The following is a 27,076-nucleotide window of genomic DNA, read 5'->3' as shown; positions in this document are numbered from 1 at the left end:
AGCTCCATCCTGAACCCAGAGGCTTTAATATGGAGTTGGTTCTTTGCAGCAGAACAGCTTCCACTCTTCGGGGTCGGGGCTCTGTGCGGGCCGCTCAAGTTCTTCCACCCCAAACTCAGCCGGCCACGCCTTTATGGAGCTGCTCTGTGCACTGGGGCTCAGTCATGCTGGGACAGGAAAGGGCCTTCCTTCCCCAAACTGGTCCCACAGAGCTGGAAGCAGAGAATTGTCCAAAATGTGTCGGTGAGCTGAAGCGTTCAGATTTCCCTTCAGTGGAGCTGAGGGGCCGAGGCCGAGCCCAGAAACACCAGCCCACAGCGTGACCCCTCCTCCAGCAAACTGCACAGTGTAGTCTACTAAATAGCTGAATATTCAGGCATTGAAAATTAGCTTAAAAAAAAAAAAAAAAAGTAAAGTATTTTTCATCTCATTGTGACTTTAATACCTCATTTTTATGACGGCATGTTAGGGCCACTGTAGGGAGAAAAAGAAATTATGGAGCCGGGACGGGGGTAATATTCCAAGGAAAAAAATTAGAACGTCCAAGATTAGCGTCGTAAATTTCCGAGAAAAAAACTTGGATATCCTCTGAGATTAAAGGGGTCAATTTGCAAGAAAAGAAGCACAAATTTATGAGGAAAAAAACATTTGAAGAGACGCTGCTGTGACTTGGGCCGATTGAGAAGAAAACAATCTGTTGATTCTGGGCTCAGATCAGCAGGATCTCTTTGTTCCTGAATCCCATGTCAGAGTAGAATCTGCTGAGGGGATCAGCTGCAGGCCTGAGACACGGCCAGCAGGGGGCAGCACAGGTGGAGCCACGGACAGAGAGGAGAAGAAAACTTTTCTGAGTTTTTTCTTGTAAATTTGTGACTTTATAATCTCAGATTTTTTCATCTTTTTTTCTCATAAATTTGTGAGTTTTTTTTCTTGTAGATTTACAACATTTATCTTGGAAATTCAGATTTTTTTTCCAATGATTCTTTTTTCCCCTGAGGTGGCCCTAATGTGCTGTTGTGCGTTCTAGAAACAAACTCTTCAGTCCAGCTTCATATCAGCAGAATCAAAACACAGCCGACGGATTTCACTAAAAACATCTGAAACCTGCACGCAGCAGTGAGTTTGCTCTTTGGCAAAGTTTAAGAAACTAACAACCGAGCCTGAGGCCATCCTGCTGTCTACCTGTGCAGTGTGTTAGGCTTTCTGCATCAAACACACACACACACACACACACAAACAGACACACACACTACATTTAATACCTGAGACAACAGAGATGCGCTGCCATCAGTTTTCATAACACACTGCTTCTAAAAGTCCACATACAGATAACCTCCCTCGCTGATTGTAGTTGCAGCTAAACAGAGCTTTATCAAGTTTTATTGTACTGGATGTTATGACTGTAACCAGCAGGGGGCGCTGGTTACGTGTTCCCTCCTCCTTGTGTGAACTCCCCGTCGTGCTCGTCAGTTTCCCTGCAGGTACTGAGCACAGAACGCCTCCAGCTGGGACTCCAGCTCGGTGGCTCTGTTCCTGTTCAAATTAAAACAATAAAACAATAATTAAGTCTTTTTTTCAGATTGGATTTGTAATTTTCCCTCTGCCTCCTGATCAGCTCGTAGTTTCAAATGCTGTTCCTGGAAGCTTGTGATAACAACAGTCATGTTTATTCCTCCTGTAACCAAGCTGATTTTCCAGTGGAGTGAATGCTTGTGAAAAGGGAGTACTGGAACCCTCTCAAGAACGCCTGGAATTCCTCAAAGACCTCGGCAACCATGGCCTTCAAGGCACCCTGAGAACCCCTCAAGGATCTCTAGAAGCTCTTCAAGGATTAGTGAAACACCCTCAGGATCTCCTTGGATCCTTACGTGAACTATTAAAATCCACTGATCACTCAAGAAATCCTGGATCCTCCCCAGAGATCCATGAAACTGTATCGAGGAACTCTTATGTCTTCAAAGACATGCAAGACAAAGACCCCTGCAACTGTGTCAAGGACCTCTTACCTCTTGAAGGACCCATGGGAACCCCTTAAGGATTTCTGGAAGCCCCCAGGTATTCCTAAAAGCTCATTAAGGATTCATGGAACACCCTCGGGCACTCTTTGGATCACCTTAAGGACCCAGTTTAGAACCCCTGATACCTCCTCAAGCCCTTCCTGGATCCCTGTACAGACTCCTGAAATCCACTGAAAACTCTCAAGAGCTCCTGGACCCAGAACCCCCCACAGACTCTTGAAACTGTGTTTAGGAGCTCTTGTGTGTCTTCAAAGACCCCTGCGACCTTCTCAAGGATTCCTACAACCTGCATGAGGATCCCTACAGTCTATTCAAGGATTCCCGCAACTCTTTAAGGACCCCTCAAACCCAGTTTAGGACACCTGGAACCCCTCACAACTCATCATGGCTCTTTCAAAAATGATCAGGTCTTGAGGAAGTGGTTGGTGAATCAGAACAATCAAGCACTGAACTTTGAAACTTAGCATCCCTCCTGGAAGTTTCAAAGTTAAACTCATCTTAGTAAAGTAAACTCCGCCCCCTTGAAGCACCCAGGAGTACAATCCAAACCTCCCCAACAATGATGAAGCAGCTGTTTGTCAAGGTCTCACCTGAAGGCCTTGGATCTCCTCTGGATGCTCTCCAGCCTCTGGATTCTGAGGCACAGCTGCCGGATGTTTCCTTCCAGCTCGGCTTCGCTCAGGTCGACGCGCTGAGTGAGGCGGCTGAACGTCGCCGCCAGCTCCCTGAAACCAGAATGATGACAGTTTTGTATTTTTCATTAGGTTTTATTCATTATTTCATTTTTATTTTTTGTTTTCAGTTCAGCTCAGTCTCCAGAGCGGGTTCTCTGGTCCCAGTTGAGTTGTTGTTGTGTGAAAATGTTGAGTTGGAGTTGAGTTGTTCTTGCTGTCAGTGTCAGTGGGAGTCAGTTGTTTTATTCTAATCTGGCCGCTGTTTGTCAGATTAGCTCTTCACTTTGTGAAGGCCGTGACTCCCAGTCATGTCCACGTCCCAGTCTCAATAAACATCAGCACCAACACACACTCACACTGACCAGCAGCAGCACTGAACACACTGCACACACACACACTCTGAGTTTACTGTAGTTTAGTTTAGTAAGTACATGGTACTGTTTAGTGAACTATAATAACCTTGCCTGAAACACAGCACAGCACAGGAAGTGAACTGCACTGCGGTCAGATGAACTGCAGGGAGCTGAGACTGAGGCTGTGTGTTTGAGAGAACACAGACATGAATCCATCTTGTGGATGTGAGCGCCTGCAGAGAAGCTGCAGTTTGTTGACATCCCAGAGTTTAGCTAGAAATGCGAAAGCCAATCAGCCTCAAAACGTCTCAACAACGTCCAAAACTGAGACCAACAGGAAGTGGACTGATGAAAACGAGGCTGAGCTCCTCCTGAACGTCACAAATGAAGACGAGATGTTGGAAAGAACTGCAGGATCAAAGTGACATCACAGTTATCAAACTGCTTCCTGTGCACCGTCCACACCACAGAAGAAGAAAACACTCCACTCTGGAGACAGTTTTCCAGAAGTTGTGTTTTCGGTCCACACAAGAATTCACCTGTTCAAAAGCTTCTTCTGCCCGTGGACAAAAGGTAAAAAAAAAATCTTTGGATGTAACCTGAGCTTCAAGTTCTAAGTGTTAAGATAAAACTGGATGACGCTGTAGATGAAGAAGCCATGAAATTAATAAATTGGTGCGATGTGAAGCAAAACATTTACAAAACATGTTTTCTTAAAGGATAATTCCACTTATTTTCAGTGGAGCTGCTGACACAGTTACAGTTATCAAACTGTTTCCACCATCTACATAAGAAAAGGCTGTTTTTCAAAAAACTGCACACTGGAGAGTGTTTTGCAAAACTCATGCTTCTGGTGAACAAAAATGTTGATTTCGTGTGGACAGGAGGTTGAAACGGAAAGAAAAAGTTGCATTTGGCTTTCATGATGCACCACCAACATGAGCAGGTCGGTCCCAAAGTGAATTCCAGCAGAGGAGTTTTGTGTGTGTGTGTGTGTGTGTGTGTGTGTGTGTGTGTGTGTGTCTTCCTCACAGCAGGACCAAAAGCTCTTCATCCTCCTACAGAATAAAGAGGCATTAAAGTTGTTTTCGATTATGATCGAGTCAGATCGCAGCAGACTGGTGGTTTGAAATCTGAATCTGAAGGAACATTTTCAGATTTTTCAGTTAAAAAAAAATCAAAGCAGACAGACTCAAGGTGACTGTACTCAAGGAAACTAAAGGGGTTTTCCTCTCCTTTACCTAATTTTTAGAGGCATTTTGGTTCATTCCAGGTCAAAAATTAAAATTTGCATCATGTTGTCCAATAAATGCTCAGAGATTTGCTATGACCTCGTCCCAGCAGTGGAAGCTGTCAGCCGGCCTCTCAGACTCTCTGCTGGTCTTCACGGCTTCACCGCTGAGTTTTGTCAGTCGGCATTTTTCTTCCTCTGCAGGCTGCAGACTCTTCCTGCTGCTCCAGGCTGAACACTCACTCCTCCTCTGATTAAAATACGCTTCATTTTTCACTCCCAGAATAGAGGAAGCAGGTCCCGTGCATCACCTACGGTGGCCCGGGGGGGACAGGAGTCACATTCTTACTCTTGACTATGTGGCAGCCCAACAAATAAAAATGAGGGAAGTCTTAAGTGTTGGGGCATTTTTTGCCTGTTCAGGTTTAAGAGGCACTTAAAAGACTTTTTTGAATTGAGCCCATCAGTTTCTTACTGTGCTTTTCATATTCATGCAAATGTGATTATACTGCAGCAGGTCAGCGTGCAGACGGGTGACGAATGACAGGAACAACCAACATAAAGTGAGTCAGTAAGGAGCTGAACAGCTCTCCATGTGTCTGGAAGTCTCCTGGACACCTGTGGGAGATTATTGACCATCACCATCATCATCCTCATCATCATCATCATCAATCAATCAGAATCTAACAGGGATAAAGAGTCCAGCAACTCGGCTGTAAGAAAGACCAACTAATTGAATGTCAAACCCAACGTGTTTGAGCAAAGCCTTCGTCAGGGCAACAGCATCAAACACAGCTGGCATCAGGGTGAAAAACCTCACAGGAGAACTCCAACGTTTTGAGCAAAATTCCCTTTTTCCAACTTCCCCAGACTGAGAGCAGATGTTTGATACTGTTTTCTCTTCTGGACGTCCACATATTGACCTGAGCCTGTGACTGATGATCCACAGTGTTACTCAGACAGCTTCAGAGCTGCTGGAAGGTTTATTTTTTCACTTTGACTGAGCCAGGCTAACGACTCCCACAGACTTCAAGTCTTTATGCTAAGCTAACAGGAGATGCTAACCACAGGAACTGAACCACTGGACGCACAGCGGTGAAATCCAACATCTGGTCTCAGTCTGGCGACGTCAGAAAAGGGGGATTTTGCCCAAAATGTTGGTGTATTCCTTTAAATTCTTCTCTTGCATGGACACTGGATCATCAAGATTAAAAAAAGAGGTTCTGCTTGTTCTGATTAATTTCCATTCTTTTGCCATTACCCAGATGTGCACACCACTTGTAATTAACTGTGTATTTTGCGTCTCCAGCAGACGTGAAGTCACCCTGGGGGGAGGAAGCAGGAGGGTCTGAAGCTGTTCTGAGGGCTCGTGGTGGTTCAGCGCCTCACTGAGACACTTCACGTTGATTTTTCCTTTCATTTGTCAGCCGTCTGCAGCTCGGAGAGATAAACAGACTGATGTGATTCACGCGGCCGCCGGTTCAAACTTCAAGTCTCCTCATGTTCAGAGATGCTCACAATCACAAGCTGATGAGCGTGGAGCTTCAAGCAGCGCGGCCGTGATTCGCTCTCCTCATCACCAGACTGAACGCTCGTGTGAACGAGCCGATGAATGAAGCGAAGCGTCAGAGCTCTGACAGATAAACAGCTGCCTGCCCGCTGTGAGTGAGGTTGTCAGTTTGAATCCCAGCACGCTCACTCCGGAGCGTCTGTATTATCACTGTCAGTGGAGTGAACTCTTGCAGAAATGCAGTGATGAACAGACACAAATCCAAACTCAGCAGGATCAGCAGCTTGTTTATCTGTCACGGCCTGACAGGCTGGAAATCTATACGCTGCAAAGAAGGAATAAAAATCTCCATGTTAACGAGGCATTCAGTCTCATCGTCACTGTTCAAAGCTTGTTTTTCCTCCAACAAGGTCAAAAATCTGTCAGTGGGATGAGCTAATTCCACTGGCAGAGTTTTTTATCGTGTGTGAAGAAAAAAAAAAGATCTGAACACTGAAGATGAGACTGAATGACTCGGATGCCTGAATGACTGAGAGTTCAGTGTATTTCGTTTTAAACTCCTACCAGACATGTTTTCCCCTTTTTGAGTAAGTTTGGTGTCTAATGTGTGCTGTCTTTGATTTTTGTGTGTGTGTGTGTGTGTGTGTGTGTGTGTGTGTGTGTGTGTGTGTGTTAACTATACTGCTGTTTTATGCTGAGTTGCTGCAGTCTTGACCACTTCTGTCTCGCAAAAGAGAATTTATTTTTCACTGAGACTTACCTGGTTAAATAAAGGTTAAATAAACACAGATGTGTAATATGTAATTAATAAGTTTGTGGCGAGAAAGATGCCAGATGGAAGAGAATATAATGTAAATGAGTCAGTCACACAGACTGCATATAAAACATATAATATATAACAATTAGGAGCGGGGCAAATTATAAAAATATTGCACTACTTCGTCTTATGATATATTATCAATATATAGTTTTGCCAAGTTTCGGTATTTGAGTTTTAATGTTCACTGGCACAGATGCACATTGGAGTTTCTAGCTGTTTTGCTCCCTGCTTTTACATGTTTGAACTGAAACTGTTCTGTTGAGTCATGAACATGCTGCAGATTAATATCAAAACACTGAAAAACACAACTGATTCTGGCTTACTGGAAAAATATGTTGCCTTTTCCAAGGTGTTTTTTCTTCTTCAGTTACAGATATTGTGATGTATTATAATTTATTATCTTATAATAACTCCCACATCACAGACTCGCCTGCATCATGGTACTGTCGTTGTCAGGGGTAAAATATCATGACAGTACTGTATCACCCAGTGATTTCCAGCCCTAATAACAATCATCTACTGAGTAAATGTATGCACATATATATTAAAAAACAGGTGTTGTTTATGGAGAAGGTGGTGGCTGTTTGCATAAACCCACACATCACGCAACAGCAACGTTTCCAACATTTCTGAAAAACTCGACGCAGCTTGGCATGAAATGAAAGCTTCAGCCGGCCGTGGCTTCATCCTCGTGGCTCTGCGGATGGGAAGGCTCTGCTGCTGCTGGTCCAGATACTAGACATGGCGGGAATCAAACCAGCAACCCACCGTCCTCGGACATATTTTGGGTCACACCACCGGCTCCTCACAGGTTTTCAGTTTCTCCATGCTTCCAAAATTCACTGACTCACATGGATTTCAACTTGCAACCTGCACAGATCACTTGACTTAAATAAAGCAAAATGGGTTTGACTCTGAGCAAAACAAAACAAAAATAATAATAATAATAATAATTCCCAGAAATTATCCTTTAAAACACACAGACTGTGACTGTGCAGTTATTTAGACAACAAACTCTGTAGCTGCACTCTGTTCCCTCACTGACAGGCTGTGTTATACCAGGATGACGCTGCCACCTAGTGGTGTAACTTCATCCTCTTAATAAAAGTACAACATGCATCTCTCGGGACCTTAAATGGACTATCAGCACCACTGCCCTTGTGAAAAAAGCACAGCAGCGTCTGTACTTTCTGAGGTCACTGAAGAAACTCAATCTGTCCCAGGAAGTGCTGTTGTCTTTTTACAAATGTTCTGTGCTGAGTATCATCAACCACGACATCCTGGTGTGGTTCAAACGCTGCACCATGGCCCACAAAAAGGTCCCGGAGAGAGTCAAGAAGTCAGCACAGGACATTATTCAGACACAGCTCCCTTCTCTGACTGACATATACAGCACCAGATGCCGACAACGTGCAATAAACATAACCCAGGACTGCTCTCACCCAGGATACAGCCTGTTTACACTGCTGCCCTCTGGGAGGCGCTATAGGTCCATTCAGGCCTGCACTTCCAGACCTATGAACAGTTTTTACCCTAGTGCCATAAAACACCTTAACTCCTAACCGTTCATGGGACTTGTGCAGTGCACTGTTTACACTGATGCTTGTTGTTTATCATTTATGTATTCAGTTGCTGTCGCTGTGTGTTGTTTGTTTTTATCTTTTGCCACAAGGAGTTGCATTTGAATTCCGTTGTACAGTTTGTGCAATAACAATAAAGGCACTGTTCTTCTCCTTCAAGTAAAAAAAAAAATTGTCACTCACTGGAGCCCTGTGAGGGACCCCTAGAAACCCCTAAAGTACCCCCTCTAAGAACCTTTCAATCCTCCTAAAGGAACCCTGTAAACTCTCTCGAGAATATCAGTCACCCCTAAAAGACCACTGGAACCACATCAAGGATCACTGAACCCTTTCAAGGAACCCTGGAGCACCCTTCAAACCACATAAATGACCCCAGAAACCCCTAAAGTACCCATAAAAAACTTAAAGGAACAGTGGAATTTCAACACGAAACACAGAAACCCCTTAAAGGACTCCTGGAACCTGCGCAAGGAACCTAGACACTCACAGAAACCTTAAAGGACCAAAGGAGCTTCCTTAAGAATCCCTGAAACCCCCTAAGGAATCCTTCAAGGATACGCTAAAATCACTAAAGTACCAATGGAAACCTTAAAGAAGCAGTGGAACTTCCTCAACCCCTTAAAGGACCACAGGAACCCCCTCACAGACCCCTGGAACTCTCTCAAAGACACCAGAAACCCCTAAAATACCCATAGACACCATATAGAACAAGTACAATTCTGTCAAGAATCCATGACTTAAATGACTCCTGGAACCCCCCTCAAGGCCCACTAGAACCCTCTGAAGAATCACTTAAATCCATAAAGTACCCAAGGAAACCTTAAAGGTCTAGTGGAACTTTGACAAGAATCCCTGAAACCCCTTAAAGGGCTCCTGGAACCCTCTGAAGACCCCTGAACCCCCTCTAAGACCCAGGAGCAGTGGTCTTACTTGTGGACCTGCTGGCTGCAGCTGGAGCTGGTGACGGGGATGATGGTCCTCAGCCGCTGGGTGGCGTGCTCCACAAACTGCTGCTTGAGCACTCGCTCGCGGCTGGCGTTGGTCCAGGTGAGCTTCTCGTACAGGTAGAGCAGGCCGTACAGCGACAGGGAGAGCGCGATGATCCGCCAGCCCACCGAACGCCAAACCTGCAGCACAGAGACGCGCAAGAACATGACGCCAAGGGAGCCATTTTGTACAAAATAGTAACATCATCCTGTACTAGTGGGCGTAGATTAAAATTTCAACAGATAAAACCTTTAAATCTTTAAACATTAAATCAAGAAAGTAACAGTTCATTTCATGGGCTCTTCTTCTTCATGCCATTTATCCATTCAGGCTCTGATTTTTTTCTGTTTTGTAACAACTGTTACTCACTTTTGCTTTTTGTTTTCTGCTTCTTGCTTTTGTCTGATTTTACTTTTTCTGATCACTTCCTTCTCTCTGCAACACGTTGTGATGCTGTTTTGAAAACTGCTGTTTTCATTATCAGGACTGGTAACACAAAATTAGTCAGTAGAAGAATAAGCAATACATTTATGCATGATGTTATATTTATATTATGTAACACTGTAAAATCTAATCTAACTAGCATAATGTAATCTAACATAATCCAATCTAACAAAACTGAATCTAACAGCAAAATATAATCTACTCATAACATAATTTAATATAATATGTTAATATAATCTAACAGTAAGCCTTTTCTGTTTTGTTATATATATTTTTACAAATAATTTCACTCAACCTCACAATTTAAGTAACTAAAGAATCAGTTTGTTCATTTCACGTTTGCAGTTTTTTAAACTGTGTGACTCTGTACGTACCACTCCACCAATCACCAGCACTGTCATGGACGCCCGCGATGTGAGCGAGACCAGACCTGTCGCTATGGAAACCACCATCTCATCCTTGAAGGTGGGCTCTTCCTGGAGGTGAAATGGCCGCCAGCAGGTTTGGCACAAAGAAAATATTTCAGTGAAAAACATCCAGTATCTAAAACTGCACTAGGACTTCACCACTCAGTGTGCGGTGATGTCAGCGACCAGGCCTGAGATGCTTCATACCAAAGAGACAAAATCAGCTACAGCGGCGTATCAAGGCCATTGTAGGGAGAAAAAAAAAATATTATGGACCTGGGAGAGAGGAGTAATATTCAGCGAAAAAAACTCAGAATTTCCAAGAAAATAAACTCAGATATTCTCTGAGATTAAAGTGGTAAATTTCTGAGAAAACACTTGAAAAAACTGAGATTATAAAGTCACAAATTTGCAAGAAAAAATGAAATTCTTGAGATTCAAGTTGTAAATTTTATGAGACAAAAAACGGCGCTGAACCGGCTTTAGCAAACTAAAACAATGTGTTTCCTTAACCAAAAACAAACAAACAAACAAAAAATAAAACTAGACTTTTCTCATAAATTTGTGACTTTATAGTCTCAATTGTTTTAGTTAAATTTTTTTTCTCAGCATATTACCCCTCTCCCCTGGCTCCAGGATTTTTTTTTACCTATGATGGCCCTGATACGCCGTCATCGTACTGTAACCTGCCTGTTGGTTGTGATATCGATGAATTAGGAACTGAGGATTATTTTACAGCTGCAGACACTGGGAGTGACTCGAGCTATAGGAGCATCAGCCAAAATCAGTTCCAAATTAATGTCTTGAAATGTGTAAATGTAAAAGTTTTATGACAAACGGTATGAGGTACATGAGGTGAGCCCACCTGGAACCTGGGGTCGCCGCTCGCCAGCGCCCGCTTGGCGTTGGTGGGTCCGATGAACCTGGTGACGAGGGCGGTCCAGCCCAGAGAGAACTGGAAGTCGATGTTCTCCTGGAAGTCTGCGCAGAGCGACGCCAGGCCAAGGTCGTAGGTCAGTTCAAACTTGGAGCCGGGAACGCTGAACTGCTCCTGAACGGCCAGAGACAGCAGAGGACGGACGCTCTCTGAGGACCAATCAGAACAGAGCCAGCGGGTCAGCTGACGGTGTGTGTGCACGGTGTGTGTGCACGGTGTGTGTCGGTACACGGCTGACATGTGCTCCAGGTCTTATCTCTGTTTTTACTGTTGTAATAATTTTGTAGGATTAATGCACATATTTATACATAATACAAATACTTTTTTTAAACCAATTTCTAATGCACACATTTTCCTATTTCTTATTTCTTTTTCTATTTCTTATAACTCCACTAATGCTTATAATTTAATTATATTCTTGAGAACTGGAGCAACTGCAGCTGAGTCATTTTCCCCTCAGAGATCAATAAAGTGTTTCTGATTCTGATTCTGACAGCCACTGACTGTACTGTCCCATCAATTCTGAAAAGACAGATTCAGACTTTAAATTTATTTCCTGTTGCTGCTGCTTCACCTGATTCTGCTTGTAGCTCCTTTCTAACTTCATTTCAAGCCTAACTTGTGTTGTAGAGTAAAAATATTAAATATATTTACTGTGATAAATTCAAAACTATTTAGCTTATAACTCCCGACCTCAGAGATGGGCAGGAATAGCCCCTAGATGGCGCTAAAGCATCATAAACTTAGATAGTGTACCTTTTAATTGCAAAATAATCATATAATTTATTTGTAGAGGACTTTTCAAATTAACAAAGCACTTCAACAGGATGAACCAGGAGAGACAGATAAAACAAAAAAGATAAAACAAAAGAATGACATGAAACACTCAATAATTAGAAAAAATAATAAAAACAAAAAATAAGGACATACTGAAAAAACAAGAAAAGGCAGCTCTCACAAAAATTAGCATCAAAGTCTGTTTTTAAGAATGGAATCGTCTGTTTTTGAAGTCAAAACTAACATGAAGACTTATTTTTTTTAATTTACATGTAGTTTACAAACATTATGTTTGTCATTATGCTGCTTTCTTGTTTGTCTAAAAAAATTTTGAAACTAAAGTGGGATTAAACTGGTAAAAACAACAAACAAACAAATAAATAAATAAATGAAATATGTGTATCTGGATATACAAAACATGTAAAACCAGTCCAAAGAACAAAAATAAAATTTAATTTAATTTAATTTAATTTAATTTAATTTAAATAAATAAATAAATAAATAAATAAATAAATAAACAAACAAACAAACAAATAAATAATAAAAGAAAACGAAGACCAAAATAAAACAAAACAAGCAATAAATAAAAAATAAACGATCTAAAATAAAATAAATGAATATTTCATGTGTGTACCGATCATGTAGCTCTGCGTGGCCTGAATGTCTGTCAGGATGCTGGAGGAGCAGCGGTACGCAAGACAGCCAATCAGACGCTCCTCCACATGAACCAGCAGCTTCTGCAGGACACACACACACACACACACTTGACCTCAATATTGTCTCTGAGGAAATAGCAGCACATTAAGCTGCTTTACTTCCAATCCAGTTTACAGTACATGCACAAACCTCCGTGTGTGTGTGTGTGTGTGTGTGTGTGTGTGTGTGTGTGTGTCTGTGTGTGTGTGTGTGACAAGGTTGAAAGTCAAGTTAGGTGACCTACATCGAGGTTAAAGAGTCACTGAGGGTCAGGCAGATGGACACCAGAGCAGGGACAGCAGAGCTGAGAATATAAGCTTTGCACTTTATTTTATTTTATTTAATGAGTCGATATCAGCTGATTGACTTTAAAATAATAATCAAATAAAGGAGAACAGAGCACGCACATTCAAAAAGGCTTTCTGAGAAACATTTTAGAAAAAATGTAAAAAAGGAAACGATTTGATCGGTCCGTTCTGATCAATAAAACACTTTGTGAAGTCACTGCATTTTCTACATCCAGCTGGTGGAATTTGAATTGAATTTTTGTCCATATCGGGCTGCCGTATGGTACCTCTCCTGTGTGTTTGGAGTCAACAGAAGAAGAAGAACAGGGCAGCTGGCGTGACTGAACAGAAACTCTAAGCCCCGCCCACACTGTTTGACTGACAGGCCGCCCAACAAATACCTCTGACAGCAGATCCAACAGTACTGCTCACAGTACTACTGACAGATCTTCTGATAGTATTTCAGACAGTATTTCTAAAAGTACTTAGGACAGCACTTTTGGTTGTACTTTGAATTATTCTTCTGGTTTTACTTCTGAAAGTGGGTCTAACAGTACTTCTGATAAGAGTACTTAAGATAAGATAAGATAAGATAAGATAAGATATTCCTTTATTAGTCCCACAGTGGGGAAATTTCCAGTATTACAGCAGCAAAGTGGATAGCAAAATATGAAGCATAATAAATAAATAGTAACAAGCAATATAAACACTTCTGATAGAACTTAACAATACTTCCAACGGTGCTTTTAATAACAAAGTATTTCTAACATTACTGCTCACGGTTGATCCAAGAGTGTTTCTGATTGGACCTCTGACTGTACTTCTTGCAGTAGATCTATCAGCAACTCTGACAGTACTTAGGACAATACATCTAACAGTACTTCTAAAAGAGTAGTACTTCTAACAAAACTTAATACTTCTCACAGTACTTCTGACAGATCTTCTGATAGTATTTCAGACAGCTGAGTATTTCTAAAAGCACTTTTGACCACTTAAAAAATGAATCTACCTGTTGTAGTAGATCTATCAGTACTTCTGGCAGTACTTGTAGTAGTACTTACAGCTTTGTAGAGGTCCAGTGTTTCCTGCGTCGGGTTGAAGTCGGCCCTGAACTCGTCCACCAGCACAGGGAGACTTCGGATCTGGTCTGCCAGAGCCACGGCCACCTGAGGCACACCAACACCACCACCACCATCACCATCATCATCATCATCATCATCATCATCATCATCATCATCATCATCACCATCATCACCATCATCACCATCATCATCATCATCACCACCACTACCACTGTCATCACCATCATCATCATCACCATCATCATCATCATCATCACCACCACCACCGTCATCACCACCATCATCACCATCACCACCACCACCATCACTATCACCACCACCATTATCATCATCATCACCACCATCATCATCATCATCATCATCATAATCACCATCATCATCATCACCCACATCACCACCACCACCACCACCATCACCATCATCATCATCATCATCACCACCACCATCATCATCACCATCACCACCATCACCACCAATCATCATAACCATCACCACCATCACCACCACCACCATCATCACCACCCACATCACCATCACCACCACCATCACCACCACCACCATCATCACCACCCACATCACCATCACCACCACCATCACCACCACCATCATCATCATCATCATCATCATCATCATCATCATCATCATCACCACCCACATCACCACCACCACCATCACCATCACCACCAACATCACCATCACCACCACCATCATCACCCACATCACCACCATCATCACCATCACCACCACCACCATCACCACCACCACCATCACCCACATCACCACCATCACACCACCACCACTATAATCATCATCATCATCATCACCCACATCATCATCACCCACATCACCACTACCACCATCACCACCACCACCACCACCACCATCATCACCACCACCATCACCACCATCATCATCATCATCATCATCTGTGCATCTGTATATTTATATTTACACATTGGTACTTTTTATATTGTTTGTGTTTTTTGTTTGTTTGTTTGTTTACCTGCCTGGGAACTACAGATTGAAATTAGCATTCTCGCTTTGGAAACACGCCTGAAATGTACGGTAAGTAAGGGATATTTGGCAACACTGGCGAGCTAACACAGAATTTTAGCAACATTTCAAATGACCATTTAATTGTGTATGAAATTGATTTTGATCGAGTTAACGTCATATGACCCTAGCAATGACTTTCCTGCTCTGAACTGTGACTGTCACTCTACATTTTTCTGCTGGAAGCTGGAATTTCAGGGATTTTCATTAGCAGCTTTTATCAGTCTGTTGAGGCTTTTTACTGGAGCATGCTAAATAATAAAAGGGTTCAGTTGTAAACCCTGGGCAGGCTGGTTCCTCGCAGCAGGAGCAGCCTACCTTGGCAGCCACGTCGTCTGAAAGAGTCTTGATCCGCTCTTTGACGCTATCGGTCAGACGGTTAATCTGCCCACGTACAAAGTCCAGCTGGTCCCTCTGCTCCTCTCTCTCCTCCAGGTAGTAGATCCTGCAAGGGGTCAAAGGTCATCAGGGGCAGGCACAGAAACCTGTCTCCTCTGGAGAAACTGCTCCTGGAGTCAGTCACTGGAGACCTTTGATGGAATGGAAGTTTTTCAAGGAGAGAAGGCAAAGTGGTCCTTTAAAGGACCTCCATCTGCCATTTGTAACCATTAATATATCAATGTCACATTAACTGTGATACCTTAAAACTAATAAAACTAATAAAACTAATAAGGTGTTTCTCCAAATGAAGACCACATTTCCCATAAATCCTGGCGCTTGCTGTGTTTGAATATTCATTAGTTAGTAGAGCTCGGTGGACCTGGATGGACCTTGTGAACCTCCAACATCTTCATTAGATGTTGATATGCAATTCAGGGATAAGCCATGCCAAGTCTGGAAAATAATGGCCAAGGAGGAGGCAAGGAACCTCCAACACTAATTTTTTTTTTTTTTTTTTTTTTTTTTTTTCTCAAAATAGACCATTTATTATTATATGGCTTCAGAGCGGCCTCCATACCAACCTGATGACTGTAAAGCAAAGAAATTACAATCAAAGTTTTTTCTGCCGTTGTGTTTGTAGTTGAAGGTCAGCAGGTCGCTGCATTAGCCTTGAACAGGAAGGCAGCTAGCTAGCAGAGGCTGGCACCTGCTGCTGCGTCCGGACTGGAGGAAAGTTCCAGTTCTTCCTGTACACAGCAGCTAGCTCGCTAACATTAGCTTACAACACACAATAACTACCTTGCTAACATTAGCTTACAACGGTCTGTTATGGTGAAATAACGGATTGCAGGATATTTTAAATTTGGCCAATCAGAATCAAGCAGAGGCAGAGAGAGGGGGGATGATGTGCAGCACCTGGCCTGAGGTCGGATTCGAACCCCGGACTCTGGCAATAACATGCTACGTATTGATAAGCGTACGACACACACTCCATGGCAGTGTGTCTCCGATCTGAACCTTTTCTGTTACTAGACGGTGGAAGAACAGCGCCCTCTTCCTGTTTTGTGCTGTAAAGCCGTCCTGCAGATTCCCTACAGTCACACACAGCAGCTTTAACTGTTTGTGTTTCTCAGGCCCGAGGGGCTGAGGAGAGCACAGAGGGGTTGGCCTCCTTACTTCCTGTCGGCGGAGGCGATGTTGATGGCGTCCATGACGGCTTTGATGGCCTCGGTGATCTGCCAGGCTCGCACCGTGTGCTGCTCAAACTTGGTTTTGACCGCAGACTGCGAGATGAACTCCTGGAGGGTCAAAGGTCATGCGTTCATATAAGAATTCGTATTAAAAGCACATCCATTAAACCTGCTTTGGAAACTGATTGGAACTGATGTCAGACAGATAATTTAGATCAGGACAGGAAGCGGCTGTTCACAAGTACAAAAATCATCCCAGCTTTCATTTCAGTGTTAATTTAGCTCTGGTTTTCAGCCCTGACACAGCCCGCTGCAGCTTTTAGTGGAAATCTAAAAATGAACTTTCAGAGTTCAGAGCTCTGAAAAAACATTAGTGAAGACGATCTAAAGTGTGTCTCGTGTCGCTGCGTACCTCAAACGTCCTCTCGAAGTTCTGGAACTCCCTCAGTCTCTCATGGAAGCCCTCCGCTAGAGCGCCACCTGCAGGAATGCACACAAACAGCCGAGGTTTTATAGGACCATGTGCTTTAATGAAGACAGCAGCTGCCTGGAGACAGAGCCAGTGTTTAAGGTTTGGCCCAAAACAAACGCTGCCTCCAGGCTGACATTACCTACTCATAAAAGCTAGCTAGGCTAACATTAGTCTACAATAGACAGGAGCTATCTTGCTAACGTTAGCCTACACACAGTAGCAAGGCTTTCTTTGGTAAAACAAAGTAATTTGGAGCGAACAGGTACAATAAAAACAATAAAAACTAAACTGAAACTAGCGAACCCGCTGTGGAAACCAACTGAAACTAAACTGAGTTGAGAACAAAAAAGAAAAATGAAACAAAAACAAAAACTAATGAGAAAAACAAAGCTAGAATAACTCTGGCTTGAGGGTTCGGGTTCGAGGCAGGAAGTACCGTGCAGCGCACAGCGATCAGCCACTGAGAGCCCCGCTGCATTGTGGGAGAGCGGATCCCTCACCTGTCTCACCTGTCTCACCTGTCTCGGGCATGCCCTGCGCCCGCTGCATCCTGCAGCTCAGGACCTCCTTGGCCGAGACGAAGAAGATGCGTCCGGGAGCCTCGTCCAGGCCGACCACGCCCAGCTCGTCGGCCAGGAAGCTCACGCAGCGGTCCAGGTGCTGCCTCCTCACCTGCACACAGGAGGTCAGGGGGGCGCTCAGGAACGGGTTCATGTACCTGAGGGTCGGTCCAACCTGTCTCACTGCACCATTTTACACACAAGTGGCTGCAGTGCAGACACAGGGTGGAACTTACCGTACAATTATTTTCATTATCAGTGAATCTGCATTATCTTCAATTAACTGATGAATCGTTTGGTGTGTGAAGTGTGTAAGGTTTGGATTAGGGCGGGAAGAACAGCAAAAATGTTGATCTAAGGCTGAACTCAAAGAAACAGAAGGACAAATGAAATAATATATAATGTTAATGGTGACATTAAGATCTCGTAATTCAAATGATTAATGATTGATGATGATTTAATGATGTTTTATACCTAATATTTATAAAAATGTAACTTAAGACATTGTAATACTTTTTAAGACCATACAGAGACCCAGAGAAACCACTGCAGGTTTCTCAGGGGTCAACGTACTTAATGTACATCTGCCTCTTCATATGAATGTAAAGAAGCAGATCAAAATCATATATATCTAAAATCTAAATGTCAGTTATTCATTTTGCCGAGACACTGTCCAATCATTTCTTTCTTTCTTCTACAGTCATGGTGATGGTTGTCATTCCTTTTTGATTGATATATGTTCTGATTTTAAATTGTAACTGAATTTGTTTACATAATTTTTATGATTGCCTGGACTATCAATACCCATCGAGAGCCAGATTCCTTACAAATAAACAAACTACCTGAAGTAAACCCACAGTTCACTTGTTTTCAGAGCGTAGATTTCATGTTTGCTCTACAAAAACACTAAACTCAACTAACAAAGTTCTGTCGTTTGTTTTATTTTACAGTTTAATATAATTATGACTTGAGTGCACATTAACATTTTCAGTGCACCTGTCCACCTGTCCTCGGCTTCAGTTTGTCTTTTTTACACAACAGGCGGCTGAGATTAAAGTGCAACTGACAGAAACGCTCATTTATTCCACTGGAATCAGCGACATATTGGAGTTAAGAGACATATTGCTTACCTTATATACTTTTTATTTCTCTTTTTATTTCACTTCCTGCAGATTATAACAACCAACTAAGCTGAAGGGTGTTTCTTTAACCGGTGCTGTTTTCAGGTCTGAAGACAGGGGGCGACTAACCTCCTCGATGTACTCGGGCTCGGTCACCGAGGCGTCCCATCTGTTGTGCAGGATGAAGATGTTGGGTTTGGAAATCCGCTCGCTGACTTTGTGGAAGAAGAGTTTCTCCTGCAGACGGATGGACAACAGGTGAATATATTCTGGCTCTTGAAAGTGTTTGTGATGAAATGTGCTGAGTCATGGTCTCACCGTGTTCATCAGTGTGGACTCTGAGTTCCCCACCAGCACGAAGACGTCGGCGTCCAGGCAGAACTTGTCGATCCAGCTGTCGAGCTCCAGGGTCACGTCAGTGCCGGGACTGTCCCAAACACACAAACACACACACACACACACACACACACACACACACTGTTCATTTCAACAGAAATTGCATTCGTCTTCACTTAAACTGAGTCACCTGCCGGCTGCTCACACCTGGCTGATTTACAGCAGGCGGTCAGTTTGGGGTCACATGGTGGAAAAAAGAATAAATCCATGTGTAAATGTGTCTGTGCACACCATGGCCAGAGATGATTAAACTGTGCCCTCAGATTCATAACACCTACAATCGAAATCCCACAAACCGTGCCGTGGTCGTGGAGCGAGGACGTTTGTTCACTCTGAGCGGGAAGACGAGACCAAACAAATCCAGAAAGTGGATCAGTGGTTGAAGCGTAGCAGCGATACAGCTGGAAACAAGGAGGAAGAAGAGAAGAAGAAGAAGCAGAAACACAAACGAGAATCTGCTCAGCATCAGGTTGTTGGTTCACACTGATGGAGCTGGACTGACCCTCTGACCACAGGAGGCTCACCTGGTCAGGACCAACTGGACTGACCCTCTGACCACAGGAGGCTCAACTGGTCAGGACCAACTGGACCGACCCTCTGACCACAGGAGGCTCAACTGGTCAGGACCAACTGGACTGACCCTCTGACCACAGGAGGCTCAACTGGTCAGGACCAACTGGACTGGGAAAGATTTCAAAGAGGGAACAGTATTGATTTTGAGTATTTGGTTTGAGAGCCGCTGCACTACGAGGTGCAGCAGGGAGCTTCATGCCCGCTGACTCGGTGGTGAGGTAACAGTCCGATCAGGTGCATCACTGCTGTGTTGTTGCATTAGACATTTCACAGCTTTTATTGTGTAACCTGACATATTAACTTTGCTTTTCTCTCTCCTGGGGTTCAGTGTACAAACCCTGACGCATGATTTCATAATGTAAGGGAAGAGATGACGAATCTGAGGCAACAGTTTGATAACGTCTCACCCTGATAACGCAGTTTTTTAAACTGTCTAAACTGAGATTACAGATTTAGATGTGAATTTATTTGTTCTGCCATGTGACACACAGAGGCTGTAGAGCAGCAAGAGAAACTCCTCTGTGAAGGAAATGTCTGCTTCCATTTGGCTTTGGTCAATAAACGATCAATTTAAAGCACCATCCCAGCGTGGTCTGTTTACTCCAGTTCACTGCAATGTTAACGAACCACTGGTGTGAAGAAAGTGTGAAGGCTCTGAAAGTTCATGTTCATATCATAGTGGAATGAATGGAAACCAGCGGCTGGAGGAAAGGGAGGAGGAGTGATGTGGCAGCTCTGAAACCCCACTGCTCGCTCTGGGAGGAGAGCAGAGGAATGTTCTGGAGAGGAAACTCTGGACATGCAGAGGAACTGGGATGCTGCTTTAAAATGTCGCCATGTGAAGTAAAAGAGCACGGCCTGGTTTGAAGAATTTGCAGGTGTGAGGAAGTGAAGAAAAGACACCTGTCCATCAGAACCAGGTCGTCCCTCAGCAGAGCACAGCGACTTTTAGGCCAGAACACCTTCACCAGGCTGCCGGAGTCCAGAGTGGGATCCATGTGGAGAGCATGAGCCAGCTGGTTCACCGTCTGCAGGAGGAAGAAGAGGAGGATGAGGACAAGGAGGAGGACGAGGAGAGCAGGGGAAAAAACACAGATATTCTTTAGATTTAAGGGGTAAAAAAAAAACTCACAAATTTGGGATGAAAAACTTCAAACTTCTGCCCCCTGCTGGCCGTGTGTCAGGCCTGCAGCTGATCCCCTCAGCAGATTCTACTCTGACATGGGATTCAGGAACAAGGAGATCCTGCTGATCTGAGCCCAGAATCAGCAGATTGTTTTCTTCTGAATCGGCCCAAGTCACAGCAACGTCTCTTCAGAGTCCAGATGCTGAGGAGGAGGTTGGGATTCTGGACTCAAACCAGCAGGATTTCCTTCGGACTGGATCCGAAATTCTAAGACTAAGTCGTAAATTTATGAGGAAAAAACTCAGAAAAATAGTTTTCCTTATACCATGGGATTTAGTAACGAGGAAATACCCCAAAAAGTAAAAGTACAATGTAATTAGTTAATTCCACCTCTGGTCATCACGTCCGACATGACGTGTGAGAATATAAATGGGTTTGGACACTGTAAAAAAAAATCTTTGTTTTAACAATTCATTTAGTCATGCAGAAGTAAAATCTTGTTTTTTTTCCAACAAAGTAAAAAATCCACCATTGGGATTGGATAATCCCAGTTTCAGTATAATAAGGCAAATCAGCCACTAGGATCAAGAAAATGACACTTGATTCAAGAACACAAGTGGATTAACGTTGGAAACAAGTGGGATTATCTCATCCCACTGGTGGCTTTTTGACCTGTTTTCAAGAAAAAACAGATTTGAGCAGTGAGTAGAGCTATTTTTCCAGAGCACAGAGGGAAAACTCCTCGTACAGAGACGCTCCTCCTCTCGCTGGAGGCCTCGGTGGTGAGGAAGGCCTCGTCCCCGTCGGTGCCCTCCACGCTCAGGAAGCAGTTGGTGGTGTGGCCGATGCCGCTGGGCAGCACGCGGTCCCTCAGCATGGCGTTGATCACCGTGCTCTTCCCGTTACTCGTCCTGCAACACAGCACAGAGACGCTGGCATGTGACCTCTCGTCCACCCGGGTCAACGCAGAGGCCAACTGTCTTTTCTAGTGTCTGCATCCTTCCACTAAACGGAGCTAAAACATAAAGACTAAATTATGTCCTCTGCTCAGACGGGGGCTGATATCAGTGCACTGTCTTCATCAATAGACGACCAAACAAGCATCTATTGATAAGGCACACTATCATTTTCCATGCACACAGGTGTGACACCACCAAATATACAAATTACTGATTTTATGATTTTATGTGTGCATGTTTTTTATCTTGTGTGGGCAGTGCATTTTAAATTATTTATTTTATTTTATTTTATGTTATTGTATTTTATTTTATTTTATCCTATTGTGTACTTCACCTTTGTATTCTGCTTCTATTGTGTTATCTAGTTGTGTTTTATCTTGCTGTGCAGCACTTTGGAAAAACCTTGTGTTTGTTAAAAATGTGCTATATAGATAAAGTGGATTGGCTTGGATTGGATTGAGAACACGAGCGGTACTGTGTGCCTTCATATTATATGCATGCATTAAATTAAGCTGATCTCATGTTGTCATGTTGTATGTGTGAATTATTCAGCGTAGTTTTCCTAATTTTCCAAGCTTTAGAAATAAAACTAGCCTTAAAACTAAAAACTTTCACACTCACTGCAACTTCTCATTTTCATCAAACCAAAATAATTCAGATGTTTTTTTTTTTTTATTATTATTATTCTAAGGTGGACGCAGGTCATCATATGAAGTTTAGCTCACCTGTTATTTCCTGATGTGTGAAATTCACTTTCTTAAAAATACAGAAGATCCAGACAAGAAAAGTGTTCTCATCTCATCAATCAAGGACATTTAGCACTAGAGTGACTTCATATATGCAACAATGAGTTTACTGGCTATTCAGATAATCCCAGTTTAGTTTTTATTCCCAGTTGGAAATGAGCCACTGAGTGAAACCTGTTGTGAAGCAGAGTATTGGACGTTTCCTCTCTCATGTGAACTGAGCTGACCCTTCAGTCACGCCTGGCCTCCTGACGCGCTGACCTGACGCCACCCTTACCAGGAAACAGGTCTGAGCACTTGTTTTTATCTGCCACAGAGCACCGGCTGGGTGGAGTTTAATCCTGCTCAAAGACGCCGTTTGATTGTTTGTGTGGATTTATCAGCGAGCGTTTCTGCTCAGCGTCTGATGATGTAAGGACGGCTGGATGATGCAATATCTCCTCAGAACGGAGCAAAGACTCACTGTGCGTGGGCTGAATGTGTCATAAAACTGAATGTTGGAATCATGTTTTTCCTGGTAATGTAATACAGCATTTAACCAGTAATCATTATTGTAATTATCACAATTAGCCTGAGATGTGGCGTGCTGCGTGTTGACAGGCTTTACTTTTTAAAATACAAACTGTCACACAAACAAGAAAAAGGGCAGCTCAACCTTTTTTTTTTTAACTGCTCAGTGAAATGATGGAGCTGCCGACCCGAAGGCTGCAGGAAACACAAGCTCATTTCTAAACAACAATCACTAAACATTTCTTAACCCTCTGGTGCATGGCGGTCACTGCAGTGGACAGCTGTTTTAAAGTCATTTTCTCCTAAATGCAGTGGTTTCTATGGTGGAATTGCATATCAGCTGTTAGAGTGCTCTCTGCTGCTCCCCTCCATTGAGGTTTATGCAGAGACTGTCAGTTCTTGTTGCTGAAAACATATTAATACCAGTATCATGACATGGTAATACCAGCCCTGCATCTTAAAGAAGTATGGAGACTCACAGAAATATTCATGCCCTAAGAAGAGTAAAAACACATGAGAAAAAAATCTGGACACAGGCTTTCATAATTCATGCATCAAAGGGTTAATTAACTGCCACTCTTCCTTTGTTTTAGTCTTAGCTTTTACTTATATTTTGTTCTTAGCTATTTTGTACACATGTATTTTTGTTTATGATTCACTGACTGCCTGATTCACCCAGTATTCACACTTATTTACACTAATTTTAATTTACCTGTTCATATGTATTATCGTTTCTTCATTTTACTGCAAAGAACTTTGAGCTACACACAACAATAATTATCATTATTATTTTTTAGATGAGTACTATTATTATTAGCATTAGCAGTAGTATAAGTAGTAATAGTATTGCATATATATATACACATATATGTATATTTAGATATTATTTTATTATTTTACCATCATAATTAATTAATTAATTAATTAATTTTATTAATTAATATTCTAACTTATTTTTTAATTATTTATTATTTGTATTATAATTTTATTATTTTTATTATATGAGACTGTACCCCCCACAGGGAACATGGGTGTGTACAGGTGTGCCCAGGTGTGTGCAGGTGTGTTCAGGTGTGTGCAGGTGTGTGCAGGTGTGTCCAGGTGTGTGCAGGTGTGTTCAGGTGTGTCCAGGTGTGTGCAGGTGTGCCCAGGTGTGCTCTACCTGCCAAAGAAGGCCACCTTCATGTGTCTGCGGGCCAGCACCTCCCTGATGGTTGCCAGTTTGGTGGCGCAGGTCTGCATCTCCAGGCTCTGCTCCTCCACCGCCACCTGGCCCAGGTCGCTGCTCCGCCACGTGTCTGAGGGCCAATCAGCAGGCAGCACGTCACTGACAAACACACACACACAGACTACACACACACACACACAGACTACACATACATCATCACCTGAGGCTTGTCTTTTCAAACGTCAGAGGATCCAGACTGTAAAGTTTTTTGAGGCCAGTGTTGTTCTTTCACATTCACAAATTAACAGCTGATGTTCATATGAATTGTTGTGAGAATTATAACTAATATCCTGCCCAAGTGTCCATGAGCAAGGCACCGAGTCCCTACAGGCTGCAGGTGAGCTGCACCTCTCAGTGTCATGACAACAAACAAAGTCAAACTGAACCTCTGAGCTGTGGACGTTTGACTGAAACCCAGAAACACAATTTTCCTGCTTTCTGCGTGAGTTTTTAGGATTAAAATAATGAAAGTAAACAGAAACGGAATCTACTTTACATCCTATAATTGTTTGTAAAATTATTTTAAAAAATAATAAATAAAACAGACTCAACATTTCATTTTGAGCCTCATGTTCTGTTTTCCTACAGAGACTCTGCAGCTGAACTGATTTTCCTCTGGCCGGTCAGAAACGCTCAGGAATAAGAACTGAAATTAAAACTCCCTGCAGCTCCGCCTGCAGAACGTTCCTCTGCTCTCCTCCCAGAGCGAGCAGTGGGCTTTCAGAGCTGCCACATCACTCCTCCTCCCTTTCCTCCATTCATTCCACTACGATATGAACATGAACTTTCAGAGCCTTCACACTTTCTTCACTCCAGTTTTCCATCAGAGGAATAAAGTCCTCCACATGAGTTTTCCTAAAAGCAGCAGCACTGTTGGCTTTTCAGGACTTTTTCAAACTGAAACGCTCCCTCCTCCTCCTCCTCCTCCTCCTCCTCCTCTAAATTTCTTCTAAATTTCTTCTAAATTTGCACATTGACCTACCTCTATGCACATTTTATACACCCGTGCACACGTTTTTTTCTGTTTTTTTTTTTTGTTGCACATTGCTTTTTGCACACTGGGTTGTACTTAGATCTTATTCTGTTGTACTCAGATCTTATTCTTTATTTTTTTTAAATCTTTTTTTATTTTATTTAATCTGTAATCTGTGGATACTGCTGAAAAACTGCGAATTTCCTGCAGGATGAATAAAGTATCTATCTATCTATCTATCTCTTCTCCTCCTCCTCCTCCTCCAGGGAAAATAGTCCCTAAGAGGGGAAACGTTTTGCTTTCCACAGCCAATCATCAGCTGTGTGGTTTGTGAATATTGAGCAGAACATTATGAGGCGGCTGCTTCAACCACAAACTCAGATTTTGACTCTCTGATGTGAAATCTGTAGCTCCTCTGCAGGATTTGATAAACGGTTAAAGTTTTCATTTCATTTCTTGTTCATGTTTGATAAAATATTCAGAATGACAGCACATGACCTCTGACCTCTGACGCTGAAATGAACCTTTCTGCTTTGCATCCAAACTGAAACACATTTCTGAAAACAAGGCGACATGAACAAACTCAGTTCCTGTTTCCGGCCGGCAGGTGGCGCCGTGAGGGAAACAGGAAGTGCGACTGACCGTCGACGAAGGCGGAGCCGTCCCTCACGAAGTCCAGCAGCTGGTCGAACAGGCCGCTGATGGAGCGCTTCGCCACCACGAAGCGCCGCAGCGGGGACGGATCCCTGGCCTCCATGTGCCCTGACACACACACACACACACACACACACACACACACACACACACACACACACACACACACACACACACACACACACACACACACACGCACACACACACACACACACACACACACACACACACACACATCAGAAGCACATGGTGTGTGAGTTAAAGTGTGTGTGTGTGTCTCAGCTGCTGTATGACTCCATGCAGAGGAGTGTGAGCCGTTACCATGGTGACGCAGGACCCCCGCCCCCCCCGCCCCCATGTGCTCCTAGCTAACAACACACTAGCTAATGTTTTTTTTTTTATCTTACAAAATGTTAGCTAATGATTTTTTGGATTAAGATTAAAGACCCACCTTTTCACTCTGGCCTTTAACTGGCTCCTGTTTTATTTGTCTTTTATCGTTTTATTTCCATCTTTTGTTTTATTTCAAAGTTCTCGCTTTTAGCCTTTTCCTTTTAATTTCACCCTGTACTGTTTTTAATGTCTTATTTTAATGTTTTCAAATGTTCTTTTGTTTTTCTTTTATTGTGAAGCACTTTGAGCAGCAATTCTTGTATGAAAGGTGCTATACAAATAAAGTTTTATTATTATTATTATTATTATTATTATTATTATTATTATACCAACATGTTAGCTAATGTTTTCCTAGTTGATAAGTTAGCTCACATTTTTCTATAGCTAATAATATTCTATAGCTAACTAATATTTTCCAAGCTAACAAAATGTTATTTTTGTTATTGGTTATTTTCTCCTAGCTAGCAACATGTTAGCTAATGTTTGCCTTGGTGACAACATGTTAAATAATGTTTTGCTCTACTGAAAAATATATCAGCTCATATAAAACAACATGTTAGCTGATGTTTTCCCAGCTAACAACATTAGCTTGACTCACACATGAATACAGGAACACAGCACACTTTGTCTCTGGCCTCCAATCAAACACACAGAACACACACTCTCACACCTACAACACCTGTACACACAGACACACACACACCTTTTCACAAACACACACATTCACTAAAGCATACACACACAAATTTGACACACTGGCTGTTTTCTGTCCTGTGTAGCTCCACATCTCTCTCTCTCTCTCTCTCTCTCTCTCTCTCTCTCTCTCTCTCACACACACACACACACACACACACACACACAAACACACACATAATAATGAACATATTCACCTGTGTGTGTCTCAGCTGCAGAAACTCATTGAGAAGCTGCTGCTGTTT

At 42.8% G+C, this 27,076-nt stretch overlaps 1 protein-coding gene across 1 annotated transcript; it reads right to left on the bottom strand.

Moving 5' to 3' along the window:
• Positions 1-920: 920 nt before the first annotated feature.
• mfn1a (mitofusin 1a) lies at positions 921-27,076 on the bottom strand. Its single transcript, XM_030075145.1, has 18 exons — positions 27,029-27,076; positions 25,734-25,853; positions 24,053-24,188; positions 21,424-21,586; positions 20,453-20,577; positions 18,899-19,007; positions 18,710-18,817; positions 17,418-17,571; positions 16,840-16,907; positions 16,414-16,535; positions 15,175-15,301; positions 13,783-13,887; positions 12,373-12,475; positions 10,890-11,110; positions 9,992-10,093; positions 9,117-9,313; positions 2,609-2,743; positions 921-1,533 (listed from the first exon to the last, which is right to left on the bottom strand). Exons 2-18 carry the CDS (start codon positions 25,846-25,848, stop codon positions 1,467-1,469), a joined length of 2,157 nt encoding a protein of 718 aa, XP_029931005.1. The 5' UTR covers positions 25,849-25,853; positions 27,029-27,076; the 3' UTR covers positions 921-1,466.

The sequence above is a fragment of the Myripristis murdjan genome, chromosome 17 (genome assembly GCF_902150065.1).
Source record: "Myripristis murdjan chromosome 17, fMyrMur1.1, whole genome shotgun sequence".
Lineage (NCBI taxonomy): Eukaryota > Metazoa > Chordata > Actinopteri > Holocentriformes > Holocentridae > Myripristis > Myripristis murdjan.
This window is presented reverse-complemented; position numbering and strand designations above follow the sequence as displayed.